The 21,726-nt window shown below is 27.9% G+C and overlaps 5 protein-coding genes across 8 annotated transcripts; 3 read left to right on the forward strand and 2 right to left on the reverse strand.

Moving 5' to 3' along the window:
• Positions 1-8,136: 8,136 nt before the first annotated feature.
• On the forward strand, positions 8,137-9,777 carry LOC122513472 (transcription initiation factor IIA subunit 2). Its single transcript, XM_043629851.1, has 4 exons — positions 8,137-8,332; positions 8,817-8,921; positions 9,002-9,131; positions 9,230-9,777. Exons 1-4 carry the CDS (start codon positions 8,261-8,263, stop codon positions 9,259-9,261), a joined length of 339 nt encoding a protein of 112 aa, XP_043485786.1. The 5' UTR covers positions 8,137-8,260; the 3' UTR covers positions 9,262-9,777.
• On the reverse strand, positions 9,195-11,785 carry LOC122513459 (membrane-bound transcription factor site-2 protease). The gene is made up of 6 exons (XM_043629825.1): positions 11,634-11,785; positions 11,267-11,545; positions 10,844-11,194; positions 10,612-10,770; positions 10,285-10,542; positions 9,195-10,208 (listed from the first exon to the last, which is right to left on the reverse strand). The coding sequence occupies exons 1-6, from the start codon at positions 11,706-11,708 to the stop codon at positions 9,831-9,833; spliced, it is 1,500 nt and encodes a 499-aa protein (XP_043485760.1). The 5' UTR covers positions 11,709-11,785; the 3' UTR covers positions 9,195-9,830.
• A 178-nt stretch (positions 11,786-11,963) lies between these two features.
• On the forward strand, positions 11,964-14,608 carry LOC122513465 (8-oxo-dGDP phosphatase NUDT18). The gene is made up of 4 exons (XM_043629839.1): positions 11,964-12,234; positions 12,490-13,033; positions 13,791-13,896; positions 14,266-14,608. The coding sequence occupies exons 1-4, from the start codon at positions 12,135-12,137 to the stop codon at positions 14,503-14,505; spliced, it is 990 nt and encodes a 329-aa protein (XP_043485774.1). The 5' UTR covers positions 11,964-12,134; the 3' UTR covers positions 14,506-14,608.
• Positions 14,609-15,806: 1,198 nt separating this feature from the next.
• LOC122513496 (zinc finger protein 180-like) lies at positions 15,807-18,125 on the reverse strand. Of its 2 annotated transcripts, XM_043629898.1 has the most exons (3): positions 17,526-18,125; positions 17,079-17,303; positions 15,807-16,789 (listed from the first exon to the last, which is right to left on the reverse strand). In XM_043629898.1, the coding sequence occupies exons 2-3, from the start codon at positions 17,301-17,303 to the stop codon at positions 15,854-15,856; spliced, it is 1,161 nt and encodes a 386-aa protein (XP_043485833.1). In that variant the 5' UTR covers positions 17,526-18,125; the 3' UTR covers positions 15,807-15,853. The 2 variants fall into 2 exon arrangements, with proteins under 2 accessions (XP_043485833.1, XP_043485823.1); XM_043629888.1 differs by lacking the exon at positions 17,526-18,125 and having other exon boundaries at positions 17,079-17,321.
• A 227-nt stretch (positions 18,126-18,352) lies between these two features.
• Positions 18,353-21,525, forward strand: LOC122513478 (transmembrane protein 39A). 3 transcript variants are annotated; one of them, XM_043629863.1, is made up of 9 exons: positions 18,353-18,392; positions 18,551-18,904; positions 19,047-19,186; positions 19,265-19,363; positions 19,440-19,549; positions 19,622-19,874; positions 19,954-20,161; positions 20,457-20,687; positions 21,378-21,525. In XM_043629863.1, exons 2-9 carry the CDS (start codon positions 18,587-18,589, stop codon positions 21,429-21,431), a joined length of 1,413 nt encoding a protein of 470 aa, XP_043485798.1. In that variant the 5' UTR covers positions 18,353-18,392; positions 18,551-18,586; the 3' UTR covers positions 21,432-21,525. The 3 variants fall into 3 exon arrangements, with proteins under 3 accessions (XP_043485798.1, XP_043485808.1, XP_043485814.1); XM_043629873.1 differs by having other exon boundaries at positions 19,443-19,549; XM_043629879.1 differs by lacking the exon at positions 21,378-21,525 and having other exon boundaries at positions 20,457-20,727.
• The last annotated feature ends 201 nt before the right edge of the window (positions 21,526-21,726 follow it).

Raw genomic sequence — 21,726 nt, forward strand, 5'->3', positions numbered from 1 at the left:
TATTCTAATACCAAACCGTTATAATATGTCAGATTATGGTCGTACAATTTAGAAACGACTTAGAGACATTTTCACGTAATTACTCTCAACTACTTTTATTATACTAATATAAATGAAATATATTTTATATTACAATATCTATGAAATAATTTTATTTATTTTCTTTTATATACAACTTTTTCAAATATTATTAATTATTTTACTATTTATTAATTATTACAAAATTAATTCACGTTTCCCGTTAGTTTTCTAGCTCGTGAACAATCAACGAACTTAAAAGTTCATCGACTGTGCGAATATATACGAGCACATTTAATCAAATGTCCGAACAGATAATTATTCTAATCGATGACCTAATAACACTTCGCACTTTTAGTATCGAATAATAAAATCCAATTGAAATCAAAATAATACTATAAATGCAATACATATTTTTTTCTCGCAAAATATATTTTTATCTCATTTATTCTTCATATTGAATTATATCAAATATTTCGGAGACAAAATCGCGATTGTGGGAAATGCTACTTATAAAACTTAAAACTAAGTATCAAATTAATCAAAGGTTTTGCGGATTTTTTATTTTTTCATTCGAGATAGAATCGAAACGAGAAAGGAATTTTTTTAAGTAGTTGCAAATCCCTTTGAATCGTGATACATAATAAAAATTACAGAAGAGTCACAAAATAAATTTACAAAGCAAGCATATAATAGAATGAAATGATATAATTTTGTAACAATTCTGTATTATAAACCCGGAGGTGGGATTTCCACTTTTCAGTGGAAGAATACCACGTGCCTTTCCAGGCTCCTACCTACTTAAAATTAAAGTTTTCACATTCGCTCAGAAAAGTATACTACCTGCCTGCCAATTACCCATATTTAAAAAGAGCAAATATACACATACATACCCACCCACTCACTCCACGATTCTCACACATACCACCAGGGTGCAAAAGCCTAAACTAGGGAGCATGCCCCGGGGCACCTCCGACACCCTAGTTCAAACGCGTTTTCTAAATTTATGGGAGTACGTACCAATTGCTGTAATCGTCTGTCAAGGCTAGTGATTATTGCATAAATGACTAATGCAAAAATACAAGTATTACGAGTATATCATAGTTTCCACAAATAAATGCGGTAATTCTACAATACAAAACGATTTTATTATTAAATTAAACAAAATAATTAAATTTATAAAATTTAATTATTTAATTTAATTAATTATAAATTATAAAATAATAATTAAATTAAACAAAATATTAGAAAATTTTAATATAAATAGAAAAATACAAATATTCGTATTTTTCATACCATAAATGACTCTACAAGTAGTACTCCGAGTATTGAATGATGTATTAATTAAAAACTATCGCGAAACGATGTACAATGCACACAACTAAACGCACACACAGGTGTAAAGTACATCGTGCAACCACCAGCACAATGACAGACGCCAATAGGGGAAAAACTTAAAACTAAACCCATACTAACTGTTTCTCACCCATACGCGTGTAACACCTGGGCACACGCATAGATGAGAACGCAGAAAGTATGGAGGGGGAGAAACGGGAGATTAGTTTATTAGAAGCTGAAAATCCTGATCTAAAAAACATAATTAACATACGTAAATACATGAAATTATTTTAATAAAAATTCATCTAAACTGGTTAATACTCTACAAGTCATTTGGATTTGACTTTTTGATTGTAAGAATTGCTAAATTTAATTTTTTAATATTTAAACAATTAAGAAAAGAGAAATAAATATATATTAACAACCTTTTCATTAAGTTAGCTGCTCTAATAAAAGAATTGGGCTTTGAGCCACCACTTAATTGCTAGAATCTATCCGTTTGCGAATTTGGTTTGTCTTCTTGCTCATTTATTTATAATATCGATGCACCGATATATCAAAATAAATCACGATTAAATAAACTATGTACGAAGCAATGCATGTAAAATATGATACATGCTATTTCTGGACGAAATCGAATAAATTAATGCTCGATTTCACCAGTACTAACGCGAGTAAAAAAAAAAGTGCATTCATTAATTGCACTGTTAAATAAATAAATTTAACCGATGAGACAAGAAGACCTATCCTGAGCTAATAAAACATACAATAAAATATACAGTTTCACGAGCAATTTGAAAAAATGAAATTACTCGTGTGCTCGTCAATAATTTATTTAAATAATTACGACCAGTAGCTCGTGCCGATTTGGACCTTTCATCCTCGACATGATTGAGCACTGGAGGGACTTCAAATTTTAACTCACGACCTGCTAAATGTTATATTACATATATGTGACATTTTAAAATAAAATGACGCATGTACGAAATATGAACAGTCAGCATTAGAAGTTCTGCGGTGGCTCCAAAACACTCCTACTTCGTAGCAAATGGATTGGCTGCATCCCTCGTCCACCAGACCCATCGGAGAATTCCTTGATGCACTTTTCCTTGCACTCCCGTGACTCTAATAACGCGGTAAACTATAAATAAGTTTCTTATCTCGAAACCGAAATTTTTCTTAAACGGCGTACAACACTTTTTACAACACAATTTTACTTTAATTATTCGCAAAAACACTGAATTTAATCTTATAACTGCATTGCTCGCAGTTAAAATATCAAACACTGTAACACTGCTTACCTTTCTGAAAAGAGAGAAAAGAACAAAACGATTAGAATGATTGCTATCGTTTAAAAATCATACGAAATTATTATAAAGAAATGTTTAATAAAAAAATTCATTTACCTTCTATTGTTGTTGATGAATGCCCGACGAGTCTCCTACCCTTAAGATGACGATGTTGTAGACGTTATTTCGAACGAAAACGAGAAGCTTACGAGTTTCTTATCACTAACTCTAATTTTACTATTGCATTGCACGCAGTTCAAATATCAAACACTAATACAAACACTTAGCCTTCTGGAAAAAGAAAAAGAAAAACAAAACGATCATAGAATCATTGTTATCATTTAAAAATTATAAGTAATTATTAAAGAAATGTTTAATATCAAAATTAATGTACCTTTTATCTTCAGTGATGAATGCCCGATGGGTCTCCTACCCTTAAGATGACGATGACCGAACTATTACTTAAATAAAAAACTATAAGCAAGTTTTTTATCGACGACCGAGAAGTGATTACCGACCGCACTGCACGTTTAAAACGATTGAAAGAATGTTTACGATTAAGGTTCCTAAAAAATAAATCGAGTATTATGATGTGAAATATATATAAGGAAAAACGATCAAAGGAATTGAAATATGATATTAATTAGATAAATAAAATAAACTAATTATCATATGATATTTATATTAAGCGGTCTTTGATTGGATTTCACTTGCAATGGAATGCATAGCATATAAAATATGATAAACATTGCATAGAAAGTAAAATACTATTGCTCGAGTCTAACCACGAAGAATTAACCGCTTCTGAAGACCCGATTTTTAATAAATATTAATTAAATTTTATCCGCCAGTAACACGAATCGATGTTTAAGCGTCAAAATCTAACAGAAAACTGATTAAAAAACAATATAAATAATCGGAAGATTTTATGTTTGCATTTGGGCTTAGTTACGAAACCAAGTTTAAAACAGTTATGAAAAAACATAAAATAAAAAATATATCAAAATTATTGTCTATTAAAGTACGTTAATAGATATGTAATATTTAAACTAATGTATATATGTTTAAACGATTATAAGTATTAGTAAAGAACAATACTGTGTTCGATATACTTTAAATAATTGTTAATTAATAGATAAAAATGTATATTGTTGTCTAAAAACACGGAGAATACCTTCGGAGCTCCGTCGTCTTCGAAATCCACCGTTAGACTGGCACGTTGTCCTCTGTGAAAGTTCTTTTATTAAATGTTGTTTCTATGACTTTTCGAAGGTTGTATATGTATAACATACGTAATACTCGAAGAAATAGAATTTTCTTTTATGGAAAGTCATATAAACAACGTTTAATAAAAGTACTTTCACAGAGGACAAACGACTCAGTCTAACACGAGACTTCGAAGAGGAAGGTACACCAAAAGGTAAATACACGTTTTTAAATTACAATACACGTTTCTTATGATTAATTAACAATTATTTAAGATATGTCCACTACTCTAATGCACTCTACTTATATTTAGTATTGTTTAGACACATATACATTGGATTAATCATTACATATTTATTAATATACGTTGAATATTAAATCAATTCTATCTGCTATTCTATCAGACAAAAATTTGATCCTGGAAGTCATCACTGCTCAGGAACACGTTAATTACAAATATACTTTAACTTGAATAATCTAAAATATTACAAGAACATATTAGGAACGTTCAATATACTTTAATTGATTGTTAATTATTAAAAAAAAATGTGTATTGTAGTTTAAAAGCATGGATTTACCATTTTATGTACCGTCCTCTTAATATATGGCTTCTTAAGAGTTACTTTTCTATAACAAAAATAATATTCATAGTAAATAGAATTTAAGATTATAACTTTCTGATTTTAGCATTCTTTTAATTGATATGTAATTGTTTAAAAACTAAAGTACATTTATTTAAACATTCTAACCTAGTTATTACTTTGAGTTTGAAATTATTTTATATTTAAAGTAGATATATTAATAAGTATGAATTATTTAAAACATGTATTATTGTTTAAATATAAGTTAAATTTACTCTACGTGCATTACATTTTGTTTAAACAATTGAAAAATAATTAATTTAAGCTTACCTTTACAGAGAAGAAAGTTTCGATGATCGATTGTCATTTGAAATTGAACCAGTAATTCGATATCTAATCGATAATGCAGATTCATTAACGCGCGATTTTTATCGATATAGATTCATAGATTCATCCTATCATAGATGGCATGAGAGGTTAATCTTTTTAAAGATATATTATCGATATTTTATTCATTATTTTTAGAATATTTAAAAAAAACGTGCACACTTAATAGAAAAATAAAATAGATTTTTGATTTATTTAATAAATAAATTACCATATCATTCTTAACTAACGTGATTATGAAGAAAGACAGGTTACGTACATGTAACGACAAGCTTGTGTGGGTGTAAAAAACGTTAGAAATAATTTGAATTCGCAAGTAAGAAAATATTCATCTAATTTCATTCGATCGATTAACAATACTTTCCTAATGACTTTCTCTAATTCATATTTATAAGATTTTATAAGATATATCACTTATATATTATATTGTTTTATTTATTTAAATATATGAATTTCTCATATGGTCAAATTCAAAATACGAGACTGTTAACTACTCAGCCAATCAGCGTTCTTTTCATCTCGTCGGTGCTGGAGATCGTAAGAAAGCTATGTTGTCGTCCCGTTGATTTCAGGTAATTAAACAATATTTTCTAACGTACACCTTCTTATTATATATCAAACGATAGCTAGATTTTCTTTATTTTCTTTATATTGTACTAATGTAATATTTTATTGTTTACTTTTTTTTAAGTTTCCAATCATTGGGAGAGTCCAGTACAAATACATATACTCAGTTTAATAATTGTGTTTGATTTTTTATCTTCATGTTCGTTGAGTTAAGTTTATTTCTTTTTTTATAACGTAGAGAAGTGTAATACAAAGAGTGTGAGAAAAAAAGGTAGAATGTAAAAAAGGGAGAGGAAGGAGAAAAAGGGAGAGGAAGAAGAAAAAGAAAGCCAGAGAGAGAGAGAGGGAGAGAGAGAGAATAAAAATATAAAACATTCGACATATTAACATATATTAACAATCTCTGTGTTTTTCAGTAATGCTGGAGCTAACAATGAGATAAAAACAAAAACAGCCGAAATTCGTTACTCTCAAGGATAAACAGAGATAGAGAGAGAGAGAGAGATGCTCATTCCTCTTCCATCCTTCAACAAGTTAAAACGAGACATCTCGTGAGCCGTACGCAATGTGTTAAGATCGGTAAAAGTGCATTTAGAAATGATTTACAAGAAATATTGTGTTATAATCTTTAGAATAATAATATAATCTAAAAAGAAGAAGAAGAAGAAGAAGAAGAAAAATCTTTAGTATGTTTCAGCTTTTCATATTTTTTATTTAATTTTATTTTATTCATCATCATCTCAAAGGTAGGATACCCATCTAGCGGTCATCAATGAAAAATAAACGAAAAAAGAATAAAAGTCAATTTTTATATAAAATATTTTCTCAATAATTATATTAATTTTTCTTGTAACAATGATATTCATAATTTCGCTATTATTTCTGTTTCAAAATCAGGTGAAAATCCTGGGTATATTACAGTGTTGCCAGTGTTTACGCAGTGTTATAAGTGCTTGTACAGTGTTGCAAGTTTTGTGTATTGTTGCCTCATCCTAAGGGTAGGATACCCATTCTGCAGTCATCAATGAAGAATAAACGTAAGTCAATTTTTATATAAAACATTTTCTCAATAATTATATTAATTTTTCTTGTAACAATGATATTCATAATTTCGCTATTATTTCTGTTTCAAAATCAGGTGATCCTGGGTATATTACAGTGTTGCCAGTGTTTACGTAGTGTTGTAAGTGCTTGTGCAGTGTTGCAAGTTTTGTGTATTGTTGCCTCATCCTAAGGGTAGGAGACCCATCGTGCATTCATCGAAGATTCGAAGTAAGTATATTTTTGTATTCAATAATTCTACAAAATTTTCTGTGATTTTTACTTATAATAATGATATTAATAGTATTGTCTTTTATTTCTGTTTCAGATTGTAATTGCAATCGTGCGCGAAGCAATGTACAGGAGTTTTGTATCGTTGAAATATAATTAAAATCACGGATTAGAAGCACGTTCGTTCGTTAATTTAAATTTCATCGCGTTTCGCGAAATATTTTTGAAATTTATATATTAAATTAACTGCGAGCAAAGCAGTAATTGCATTAGAATTTGTTCGATCAAAGTTGTATTTTTATCTTTTAACAGTCGCACAGACTGTTGTTCGCGTATTAGAGTTAGTGCATCAATGAAGATTTAAAATTTACCGCGTTTCGAAATTAAAATAATGTGTGAATTTTATTTGTTTCAATTGTGTGCAAATCAGTCTTTAAATAAATCGTAGAATCAGTGATCGGGCGAGTAATAAATTAAAATCAAATGCAAATTAGAATCAATGTTATTCGCGGTATAAAAAAATTTCGGTCGCGATAAGAAACTTATTTATAGTTTCTTATATTCGTTTATAACGCGTTATTAGATTCACGTGAAATGCATCATCACGGTGCCATTGATCTTCAACCCATTAGAATGCATTGTAAGTGTTCACTTTTCTTTAAATTTTATTCTATTATATTTTATTTGATTTTGTATCACTGTTGCAGATAACTTTTCGTTATGTTTAATTTTTTGTTACAGATGTAACAATGAATTTGTTTCCTTTTCAAAGAAGTGGAATGAATTCTTTGATGAATTTTCTTCAAAAGAAAAACAAGAAACTCTCCGATTAATGCAACTACAGTATTTGCTTTGAATTAGGTGTATTATGGAGCCATCGTAGAACTTCTTAAATAGTAAGTAAAGACATTTAAAATTCCTCCAATGCTGAATCATAACGAGAATGAAAAGTCCGAATCGGTGCAAGCTTCTGGTTATAATTATTTAAATAAATTCACAAACACTTGAGTAATTTAATTTTTGGACGGATTTCCATGTATTCTGACTGCGTGTGAGAAAATTATGGAGTGTATGTGTTGCAACAAATGTTTTACTATTTTTTAAATATAAGATATAGGCTAAAAAATAACATTCCACACCACGATTTTAATTAATTTTTTGTTCGCAAATCATCACTAAATTTATACGTCTCGAGTGATATTAGGAAACAGTTTTACTTTGTTTTTCCCTCCTTTTTCTTCTTTCTAGTAAGTTGCACTCTCATTGGTTATTTTACATTGATGCACTTGCATTTATCACATTACATGTATGTTTAGTTCTTTTTGTTGGACACCTCTATTGGTAGTTTAATCGTAATATGATTGGTCAGTTACGCTTAAACGCCCTCTGTTGGTAATGCACATATTTCTTGCACTGTAAAGCCTAGAATTTTAAACGGTTTCTATTATTACTAAAAACTATAGTTGGGAACAGTTGGGAACAAGAATCATGCGTCATAGACTCTTAAGTTCTTGTAGTGTCAACAAATAGTCTGGTTTACGTTGTCTTCTCAATAAAGATATTTTTTAGATTTATATTGTATTAAACATAATTTAAAAGAAAATGTCTTATCAGTTGTATCGAAATACAACCTTAGGAAATACGTTACAAGAAAGTCTTGACGAATTGATTCAGGTTATTATAAGTAAAACATTATCTATTTTTGAGGTTAGGTGTAATAAGATAATTTGTTATCTTTGTAATATTTTTTGTATATGCAGTAAGTTATAGGAGTATTCAAACTCCTACATTGTTAATTTTAAACAATTGATATACATTTTATTATAAAAAAAAAAATTTTATTGTTAGAGAAATGCAATTTTACAAGAGTATTCGTACTTACACAAGATATAATGAAAATATAATTAATTTTTTTTTAACTAATACTTGATAGGCAATCTTTTACATTGTATATTACTTTTAAGACGATTGGACGTACTGTGAACTAATTTTTTAATGCACTCCACTTGAATATTTCTCTAAATACAAACAAGTAAAAATTGCTGTTATCTGAGAATGTTCCAGAATACTCCTGTGATTCAATATATATTTTACAATTAAAGATATAAAAAAAACATAAGTTTAAATAGCAAATGTAATAATAAAGACATTGTTTTAGTATGGACAAATTACACCACAACTTGCCATAAAGGTATTATTACAATTTGACAAAGCAATCAATCAAGCACTTGCTACTAGAGTTAAATCACGACTCACATTTAAGGTAATGAAATTGTTATGATGACTATTGTATTTTTTATGAAAATATAATAGTGTACATGAAGAATTTTTTTGATATTTTAGGCAGGAAAATTAAATACTTATAGATTTTGTGATAATGTTTGGACATTTATGCTTAATGACGTTGAGTTTCGAGAGGTGCAGGAAATTGCTATAGTGGATAAAGTAAAAATAGTTGCGTGTGATGGTAAAAGTAAGTGAATGAATGAATGAATGAATGAATTAATTAATTAATTAATTAACTGGCTTTACCAAATTCTTTTAACTAAATTATATTTCAAATTTTTCCAGCATTAGACGCAGATGCAGCAGCGAAACGATAGCGATTGTTAGATTATGTCATATTTATAAGGAACGTTTGCTATTGCTTTTTAAGTACACCTAGCCTTCGATTTACACGGTAGATTGGTTTTCTTAAAATGCCATGTAAATTGAAATCGTGCAATTCGAATCCACATTTTACATTTAAAATATATAATAAATATAACAAATCCATATGAAATAGTATATTTCGTCTTCAATTCTTTTTCTTCTTAATTATTTTTTGTCTAGCTATTTCTTTATTAAAACTTTTTGGAAAAAATTGACTGTTATTTTAGTACCCATTTGGTCGTTCTGATGTTGTAAAAAAAGTAGAATGTAATTATTACATTTATCTAACTGTATTAAGTTGAAGTGCAAGTGCTTTGTAAATTGTTTACATTTCTTGAACGGTGTTAAACCGAAATCGTGCAATTCGAATATCGTGTAATTCAATGGCTAAGTGTACTATAAAATAATATATATAACATTTTTACAATAGCCGATATCTTAAGAAAATACAATGCAAATGCAAAATATGCATAAATTTCTCTTACTTCCTTACCGCCAATATTATAAAAAGATTAAATTGTTACAAATTATAATAATATTTATTAATAAGTAAATACACTATATTTATGCTAAGAAGTATGGTACCTATACTTGTTATTGTAAGGGTTAATGCTTCTCTAATATTTCTATTATAAGGTATTATATTCGATATATAAAGAACAAGTATGTTTATAATATACTGACCATCAAACAAGAAACAAGGTACTATATTAATAACAGCCAATCCAGCTGAAAACATTGTGATATATTTACAAAGTAGGACTAGAGATTCAGGAATGCTAGGCTTTAAAAAACTGTATTTAGGAACCCAATCTGATACATCAACTGTTCTGTAAATATCAGCTGGATGTCCAAAAAACAACACATCTTTTCCTATCTTACGTTTTATTTGTACAATCTGTAAAAGTATTGTAAAAACATTAAAGCATGGAATATTTTTTGCAAAATTTATAATAAACTAAATGTTTACATACCTTAGTTACATTATCTAAAGAAGGTTTTATACAATGTGTGTCTTGAGAGGAACACTCGTGGCTTGCTTGGCAATAATTTTGAGACTGATTAATCATAGCTCTTGCTGGAAGACAGGAATGTGGTGGTAAATGAAGAGGAGCACCCTGTGGCCCTTCGATGTATTCAAAACATAAACTTCCCATTGTCTCGCTATCCAAAGTACAGCAATTTACTACTCCATTATTCTTTTGTATAGGTGGTACCGATTCATCATATTCCTAAATGAAACCAAACTTATTAGTAAGCAAAAATTAACTTGTTTATATTGTTAAATATTCTTGTATAACCTGAATAAAAGATTGTTTAACACAATATCCAGGAGCAGGTCGATGAATAGTATTTAATATACACTGATACCAGTCTTCGCTGTCTTTAACAGGACAGTTATTTATCTTATATATTATATCATATTCTAAAAGACCTGTTTGGCCTCTTAAAGGTGAATTCTACAGATGAAATAATTAGTTATGCAAAGTTCTAACATCTGTATATTCATCTCTTAATTTTTTGTTTACTCACAGATGAAATACTTTTAATATAAACTCCACTATTGATATTATAAAGAGGAGCCCAGAACCATGTCGAAAGCACAAGAATTGCTGCAGCTAAAGCTGCAAGAATTATATTATGCCAGACTCCAGCACACGTAATTCTCAATCGATTACGTAGTGGTAACGATTCAAATTGTTCATTATTTATGTTGACATAAGCTACTGGTATAGTAAAAACTAATAACATTCCTACGCCATATAACTGTACATCTTCTCTGACTGCAGCTAACGCATGACCAAGTTCATGTACTATAGTGCAAATTGCTAACGTTATTGTATAATATCCAAGTTCATTGAATGGTATATCAACTCCAGGCAACTATAATTAAAAAACAAAATTACAATTATGCATAAACATGAATAGTAATACGAAATAAAATTTTTATAATACCATTGGTTCTAATAAAACAGCTGAATTTTTAGTATCCGCAGATGGTCCAGCAGCCCATATATTAAATGTTGCTCTTAAAATTGCAATCATTACAATTGGTAAAATAATAATACTTATAATGACTCCGGTATTGAACCATGCCGTCCAAAATTTGGACCGATCCATACCCCATTTGATTATTTTTCGATTGAATACAGTAGTAAACCATTTTATTCGCATTAAGTGAACTTCTAATCCAGTATTTTTCAAAAAATATATATATGGAAAATGTGAACAGGTCTAAACAAACGTATATTAATATATGAATTGTGCACAAATTTTATTTAAATATTTCGCTAATGTATAATAATATATTTATATACTCTACCTTGAAAACTGTGTCGAAAAAGAATAAGGAACAATATATAAGAGCAATTACAATAAACACATTTAAAGCATCCATTTTTCGGTTTATTAAATATTTTGCTTTTTTTTTTTATAATTAAATATAAATTTTATATCAAGACAGTTTAAAATAATTACATCCTACTTGTTAAAATTTACAACATTTTATTCAACTTTATATGAAAAGTTTACTAGCCTGATAAATAATGTCAACACAACGTTCAGACATGTTTCATAGGTCATTTTTATGCTGTGTTTTGCCTATGCCTAATTCTTGTAGGGAATTTCTCTTCTAAACTATTAGGTCAAGAATTCATGGAACTTCATCACATTCTTCTCTGTCACCTTTCACTTTGTTTACAACCTTAAAAAATCGAGGCAATGGCACCAAGGGTGTATCCAAATTAATAATATTAATATATCTTAGTTACCAATCACCGTATTTCTTATAAATATATTTAAATATTTACTAAACAAATATAAAATGTCTGAAAAACTCGAGGAACAAATTCGATTATTGCTTGCTGGACAAAATTTAAATGATGACACGTATATCGCACATGCCGTTCAACATGAAGCGGATGGTATGTAATATTCAAAAAATTTATCAATTCTAATTTAGAAATATATAATAATTAAATAATTATTAATATATCCCCCCTACTTATATGAATAATATAAAAGTAAAATTAATTATTTTTTTCTATAATACATGTACTTTATTTTATTAAATTATAAACTTTACAGAAAGTTATGAGAAAATGACTTTTTTATTATAAGTAAAACATATTAGAAATTGTTGCATAAAATATTGATTTATTTGAATGTATTTACTTTAGATGGAAAAACTGTCTACACCACTACAGATACAAATTATGTACCAATATGTCAAAAAACTGTGACATATATTGTAGCTGCCATAGTTATAAATGATAAAAATGAAGTATTAATGATGCAAGAAGCGAAGGCTTCTTGTAGTGGCAAATGGTATTTACCTGCTGGTCGAGTTGAACGTAATGAAAATTTAATAGATGCTGTGAAAAGAGAAGTTTTAGAGGAAACTGGACTTATAATAGAACCTAAAACATTAATATTAGTGGAATGTGCAAGCGGTTCGTGGTTTCGCTTTGTATTTACAGGTGATATATCTGGTGGTAATATAAAAACATCGGATGAAGCTAACGAAGAATCATTGCAAGCGCGTTGGATACATAACGTAGAAGAGTTACCACTTAGATCTAATGATATTATTCCATTAATAGAAAGAGGCAAAAATTATATTCAAAATAAGACCGGTCCAAAGCATCCTTATGTAATGCCGTTATCGAAACCACTTTCCAAATTGTTATTACAAATAATAATTACTGCTAAAAAAAGAGCAACGTAAGTCTATTATTATTTAACAAGTTAAACAATTGTCAAAGTATATTCATTTATAAATATATCACTGCTATGCTTTTTGTTCATTTAGTAATCACACTTTCAGTTTAAGTAGAATCAATGGTGATAGTTTTTTTAACATGAAGAAGATCTTCCAATTATGACTGTGAATGTGGACAATGGATTAATTGGATTGAACGTAATATACACACATGTATATATATCCGCACTTAGGTTAAGAATGTTTTCATTTTGATCTGCAATTACTAAATGGTACACCCAAATCGCATGGCACATCCTCATTTTTATCTATTATATATCTTTACTTAAATTATTCTTTACTGTTAATGCGATGTTTTGTTTGCATGCTTTTTAATGAATCTTTATTATTATTCCTTTAATTATACTAATCGTTATCCTATCATATGCTTTTTCATATAAAAAGATTAACTATCGGTATTAATATATTAGTCATAAATATTTGTGCTACTTGCAAATACTAATGAAAAATAATATAATTAAACAAAATATTAATCGAGAACTATTACAATCTTATAAAAATATTTTTGTAACTACATAGATCTTTTATAAATGTTTAAAGATGTTTTTTTTACACATACAATATAATTGCTATTCAAAATTGATAAGTATTTAGTATATTTCTATAATATTATTCAACAATTGTGGATTTTACATTATGTAAAACTAATGGCAAATATCTTAAACATTTTTTAGCATTTTAAAAATTATATATTCACAGGAACAAATTACACATGGTTACATTGGATACAGGATTGCTTCATTTGCCTGTTTGTGAAATCAATCCTAATCGTAGTCTTCTTTCCACCTTGCATAACTTTATGACTGTAAGTGTTGAATTTAAATATATATCTAGAATAAATATAATTTCAGTTTTCTCTCTATCTTAGCATCTACTTTTATACTTGTATACATAGAATAAGCAAAAGAAATTTATGAAATAGACAAGTATAGATGCATTTTAAAAAATATGCAATTGCACCGGGGCGAGTACATCTACACACGTGTAAAAAATACTAAGGTCATAGAAAGTTAGAATTCAGGATACCGTGAAATATTTTCCTTTTCTATTTTTGTTTTATTTTCACTTAGAAAAAAGCAGTATTCCGTCCAAGTTTCTATAATCATCCTGCATATATATATATATATGTATATACATATTTAGCTTAGCAAAGAATCATTAATTATGTATGTAGGAAATCTTTGGAACAGACGTGGCACCACACAAACCACATGGATTATTAATGGTGGAGTTTAGTGGAAATCATGATGGAGATGGTCTTTGTTTGACCTTATTAGTATCTTTTAAGTTACCAGTGGAAGAAGTACCCATTATTGGAAAGTACTCTTGGCATCAAGCCTCAGAAGATATAGCAGAAGCTATTACAACTCGTTTACCACGAAATATGACCGTGCCATTAAATGTGGTACGTTAATGTCCACATTTAATATTACCAAATAATAATATTAATTTTTATTAAATGCATTATAATGTATGAAAAATTGTTTATTTACATTATACCTAGTCTATACCAATGATTTTATTGACAATTTAACTTATAGGCCAACAATTATTAAGGAAGTTATATACCGTAATTATGCTAACATAGATTACAAATATTTTACTTTTTAACTATATTATTCATGTTCAGTTCTTTATTATTGTATTAATTTTTTAATCATATTTAAAGATTTATAGTGAATTTGTGCAGATTGAAAACATAATACTTAATCAAAATGATTATTTATTTCAAGAATGTATCTAATGTGAAAATTGAAATCTTGCACAGTAATACATCGCATATTATACTATTTATTAAATTGTTTTGTTTTATATGTGCAAACATATGAAATTACAATTCTTGTTAACTTTTATACACATGTTAGGCAAAGCATTACTTATATCTTTTATAAGAAATTTTGTGAATGTTATATTTAACATAAATAAATATTTTATAAAAGAAATGCTTTACAAAAGTTTATTCTTAGATAATTAGAGATATATACCATTATATCTGCAATTAGTAATATATAAGTTAAAATTAGATAAAACGTAAAAATTTATAGAATAGTTCTCATTAATCATCATTGTCATAAATATACATTTTAAAAAAGATTTCATATTACAATACTTTTCAAATATTTATAAAAATGTACTTTTATAATAATATAAAAAATTTTTCTGTTAAAATCATATATTATATGAGGTGTGTCTAAAAAGTAATGAAACTTATTTCGATTCTTAGATATCGGCGACATTTTATAAATGTCGGTCACTGTTTGAAATTTATATCTCTATTTTATCTTCTAATTTCAACTCATATCCAGCAATTAAATTCGAATTAAATAATGCAATAAAAACGCTTAATAATTTGAAACTGACTTGCAGAGATCAAACTTTATCAGGGACACCAGTTTTTAGGTTGCTTAAAGCATTTTTAAATGGTAGAAAATGATTATTTTTTTTGTGGCATTGTTTCTAAGTGTAGGAAGAATACCTATGACAATAGAGAGCTTATAAAGGAAACTACTTTGAAGAAGATAATGTACATTTCTCATCAAATAACAAAAACATGTTTAATGAACTAGCCTAATTACTTTTTGGACACACCTCGTGTATGGATACTTTTTTAACTGAGCTTTCCATTAAAATTATATATATATTTATATTTATATATATACTTTTCTACTGAGAGTTCTTATATGATTATAATGATAATGTTTTCTTTAAAAAAAAAAGAAAAAAAAAAAAAAGGAAAAAAAAAAAAAAAAAAAAAAAGAAACTTAAGTAGTCGTTGGTTTTGATATTATAGCATTATCTGATCTAGGCTCATCAATACATTCATTTTTTACAGGAACCGGATTAACTGTATTAACTGTATTATGAATTATTTCAATATCACTTATTGGTGAAGTCAATGCTACATTATTTAGTGAATTTGAATGAGGAACATCATCATGATCTTTTGTATTTTGCATTTGCTTTGTACCATTGTCACAAATTTCAACATTCGCGCTAACGTTTACTGTATGCTTTTTCATATGAGTTGTTAAGTTTCCACTGTGATAAAAATCTTTACCACAGACTTTACATTGAAATGGCTTAATACCAGAATGTATCCTTTCATGTATTGATAAATTCCCACTATGTCGGAATTCTTTACCACATACAGAACATTTGTATGGTTTTACTCCAGAATGAGTACGCAAGTGTGTAGATAAATTTCCACTGTGACTAAACATTTTACCACATACTTGACAACCATATGGCCTTTCACCTGAGTGAGTCCTCATATGTATTGCTAAATTTCCACTATGAGTAAAGCATTTCTCACACTGATTACATTTATACGGTCTTTCCCCGTTATGAGTTCTCATGTGAATGAATAAATTACTCTTGTGCCCAAATTCTTTAAAACAAATTTCACACTGACACTTTAATTTTTTTGTCACTGTAGTTTCAGAAGAACTCTTCGGAGGTCTTCCCGGACGATTATGTCTTATTGAGGGAATTGCTTGCACAGTTGCCGAAGTTTGATTCACACTTTTAGATTGCTGCGCATATTGTAATCCTTGCGTTGATTGCGCTTCATCTGCCAAATTCTGTTGGCTCTGTTCAGAAAATTGAGTTTGTGTAGCAGCCTCTTCTTGATGTTGATTAAGTTGAAATAATATGCCATGATGAAAGTAATCTTTCACATATGTTAAAGAACCTGTTTCCTAAAATAATATTACGTTTGTTTTTTCTATATCTTTTCTAATAATATCAACATAACAACCAGCTCTTTTAAGAATCATTGAAAAATAAATGTTAATATGTTGACATGATCTTAACACCATGAACTTGATGTAACATAAATTATATATGTTTCCAAGTCAAATAAATTCTTTTATCATATCATATAAGTTCAGTCAAATTCTTAGTTTTAGAAGAAAAAAATAAATAGTCATTATTACATAGTGTGGAATATAATAGTAAATATCCTTTACAATTATAATGATTATTTACTTGTGCTTGAAGTAGATCCTGACAGTTGTAAGCTTCTTCTTTTTGAGGAATACTTGCAGAGGATTGTGCATAATCCCAAAATTGTGGTAACTGACGATACCTGCACTCAGGATCTTGATTGAGAAACAAAGGATATTTAGAACTATCTGAAGTATCGATCCTACCACTTCTGCTAACATCTTCTCCTCCTACATATTCGTACTTAATTGGTACAGGACTAAACATCTGTAAATACATATTCATAAATTATATTTTTTTGACATTTCAATTTGATAGTAATTTATTACATCTATATATATATATATATATATATTTATATATATATGTATATATATATAAATGAATATATTTATGATGCTTGAAATCAAATATATTTTAATATCATTAACAGAAGGATATTAAGTAAAACATAAGTGTAATAAAGGGGCATACATGAAAACTACTCACACTTTCACTTAATAAATGTTCCTTGAAATTAAAAACCAATATTGCACAGTACTTCTGTAATTACTTGTTTTAATATTAATAATTAATTAAATATGACAAGTTTGATTGACAGAGTGAATATGGTAATAATCTTCCATTCTTAATTAGTATCATAAAATAATTGTGACTACTGTTACCAGTCACTTTGAGATTCATCCATGGATCCATTACAAGGTATATCCAATCTCTTTGTCTGCTTTCTTAATATATCAGTAAGTATAGATACTATAAGATTTCCAATGTACTAGTTTTGGAAGCAACGTGAACTTAGCTTAGAAGCTGCATGTTATCAGTCTACAAAAATCCCTGTTATGTAACAGGTAAATTGGTAAGATAGCTTACACTCTAAATTAAAAGTAGTTCAAGTCCAAATTAAAAAAGCGTTTAAAAAAAGCTGACTTGTTCCTAAATAATAACTGTATGTGAAAACGTGAATTTTTATACTATAAAGACAAATATATTGTATTACTGTTATATATAAGAAAAAGATTCATCTTATAAAGCACCATTCAATAATCAGTCCTTACATTCTAACATAAACAACTTCCCCTACATCTTTTAGATTTCAGCGTCACCTAACTGCACATGACCATAACTTTAATAAGAAATCATATATTCTATATGTCTATCTATGTTAGTTTTTGTTTGTGATTATTATCCTTAGTTAGTCTTTGTATTAAATATTCAATGATTAACGTAAATAACAAAACAGACAACGTTAAACGATAAATTAATAACGAATGTTGTTAGTTATTTAAAAAGGAAAAAACTGATGTTTTGGCAAAATATTTTAATAAATAAACATTTATTGGAAAATACATAAAAATAGTAAGAAGAAAAAATTTGTTTATATTTTTAATGTTCTTAAACTTAATGTTTATGTATATATATATCTATCAAATAAGAATTTAGATTCAATATTAATATAAATTTAATAAAACTCTTTTTTTTATTAAATTTAATATTTGGGTTTACTATTATTTCAGATATATAAAATGTTTGACATGTGAGCTTTTTTTATTATGCCTAGTGGACGACGTAATGCCAGTGGTCGGAGTGCTCCGACTAGTAAATCACAATTTAATCTTGCTTCATCCACTGGAAGAAGTAATAGCGGAGATAGAGTACTTGGAAGTGGTGGAGATGACAAAAAATTAGATGATAACTATGGAAAGCTGTTGGCACCAAAACATGTACCTATTCCATTGGTACCAGTAGATGGACCATTAACATTTGAAGCCTTGTCATTAGTCGTGTCAATTATTGCAGCATGTTTACAATTATTAAATCTGTATAGAACAGTCTGGTGGTTATCTCATTCGTATAATTCATATAGCATGGTACGCTACTTTGATTAAATATATTTCATTCTTTCACAGTCCAGTAAATATATTACATATACAATAATTATGGTATATTCATGTACGTTTGGTTCTTATAATCTTGTTATAATTACAATACTTTATGTGTACATTGTTTCAGAATTTTTATCTCATAGATCCTTATCTTCTCATATTTATTATTACTATGGTAGCACGGAGATTTGTTTATACATTATTAAAACAATTAGTTGATTTTTCATCCCCAACTCGTTGGTTTCACATAGCTCAAAAATTAATGAGGTATAATATAACAAATCGAATATAGTATATGTATAATTGTTGTTATGTTAAATATCTAAGGAATATTTTATATTTTAGGATAACTCTATTATTTATAGTTATGAGCATATTACTTTGGTGTTTATATCATATGGCAGAAAGATACAATCCTATGAGACTTTTCTATTTATCTTATCCGTGAGTATCATTCATAGCTATATTTTTAATCATTTTCTATGATACGCACTACATATGTATAATTGTTTATTTTCAGCAGTATAATTGTGTATTTTCTTTCGTTTCGTATGAGTATATCACCATTCTTTGATTTGTCAGCGGCACCTCGACACATTAAAGAAGATAAAAGAATGAAATATTTGTTGGGTATATTATTTGATACCTTAAATTGAGATAGTTTTATTGATAAGACTGTCAAATTTGTCAATATTTTTATAGATACTCCTTTACACAATTGTTCGTTAAGTGCATCAGCAATCAGAGCCGAAGTTGCTACCTTTAGTTCAGACTTTAATTATAGATTAAAATTAGCATTATTTGCATCAAGTACTACCGCTTATATCTGCGGTATCGCTCCTATTATATTTGTACCACAATCCTTACATTTCAATGTGCAATGGGTATTGCAATATGTTGTGTTATTTTGGCTTGGAAGAATAAGTGCTCATTTAGCGCAAGCTTATCCAGTAAGGTATATAAAATAATAATGAACTTTTTTTTTTTATTAGACGTATTAGTATTTTCATGTTATGTTCAATCATTAAATTTAGGTATTGCGATGTATTACATAGAGCAGCGCTTCATTTAGGGCGTTGGGTGAAAATTGAGAATCGTAATAACACCATATACGTGCAAGTATGGAACGATGGTATTTTATGGCCACACGGGTCGATTGTAAAATATAAAAAAGAAACATATCGTTCGGAGGGTCTTTGCACTGCTGCAGAACCAGGAAACCGAAGTCATTATAGGTATCATGTAAGTACTTATTATTATTATTTTTCATGACTTTTTATTCAATTATTTAGAAAATATATATAGGGTGTCCAGAAAAAGTTCAACTTGTATCCTATTCAAAATTAAATGTGAACTGGGAAGAATTATTCATATTGGATTTGAATCGACAAAATTTTATTCAATTGTTTTTTCTTTTATTCGTTAGGAATTATTTTGTTGTCGCTTGTAGATCATGTTATTTGACCGTTGGACTATGTATATATATATATATATATAAGTTTATTTTAAATATATTTGTAATTTATTTGTTACATAGATTGTATTCAATAATCCCACAATGCTTCTATGTTCGTTGCTGGGTCTTCAACTTCTGCTTGTGGGTACACAATTATTTATTTTAATACGCACAACAGAATGGTACCAAGTACTATCAATGACATTATTACTTGTAATCAATTACTATACATTATTTAAAGTAACAAGAGATTATCTTGTTTGCTGGAAAGTATATCGTGCTGAACAAATCATACAAGGAAAGTGTCAGATGGTAATTAATTCCAACACTCAATAAACGAATGTGAAATTAATGTTTGATCTTTATTAATATTTACAAAATTAAGAAACTTTGGCGATTCTGTATAAATTATTATTTATTTAAAGTGATTATTATTAATTTTAAAAAATACCATTGATCACGATTCATGAAATAAAGTACTGTAGTACTTGAAATTTGAAATAGGGGAACTTTTAAGAAAGAAGTTAAGTGTCTCTTGAGACAAGATATATTAGATTGGCTATCGGCAATTGCCCTGATAGACTTTTTTTTTAATTCACTAATCACTCAATCAATTGTTTGCAGTATACTTAATGCATCGTTGATATTATGTACTATATATACATTTGGAAAAACCATGGAAATCCAGCTTCTTAAGGTTACTTGTATTTTTGCCTAGTTCTTCATAGTAATTGATAAGACTGTGCCTTTTATTACAAACACAAATGATATAAGGAATATAAATAAATATATTTTTATTTGTTTTTTATAGGAATTATTCATTAATGTATAAATATATTATATATTATATAAATATAATAAATATCACATATCTGTCGAATATTATAACAGTGGACTAATTGTAAATCCAAAAATTATCAAAATTGATTTCATAATTCGTTTTATTAAATATAAATAATTGTAATATAAAATAAATCATAAAATGAATATTTTTCATTTTAGAAATTATCGTGGACTTCAATTTTGGACTTTATTGGCATAATTACTGGCATATAACATATATGTGATATTGGTCTATTGATAAGATTCCGTAGACTAAAAAAAAGAGGTCAATAGGTATAAGAAAATAAAATTCATTTTTAGGCTTCCATTTAAAGTGGATATATTAATGTATTTCCATTTTATTAACAAATAATGAACACACTTTATTTTTACTAATAAATAATAATTATTTATTAATAGTAATGGTCATTGTTTATCACAGATTGATAGTTTTGTTCATCTCATGAATAATGTTTGATTTGTATTTCGTTTGTTTTTGGGTAATAACGAACAAACAAACAATGTGTGT

This window comes from Polistes fuscatus, unplaced genomic scaffold (assembly GCF_010416935.1).
Source record: "Polistes fuscatus isolate 324 unplaced genomic scaffold, CU_Pfus_HIC Scaffold1, whole genome shotgun sequence".
In the NCBI taxonomy this organism is placed as follows: domain Eukaryota; kingdom Metazoa; phylum Arthropoda; class Insecta; order Hymenoptera; family Vespidae; genus Polistes; species Polistes fuscatus.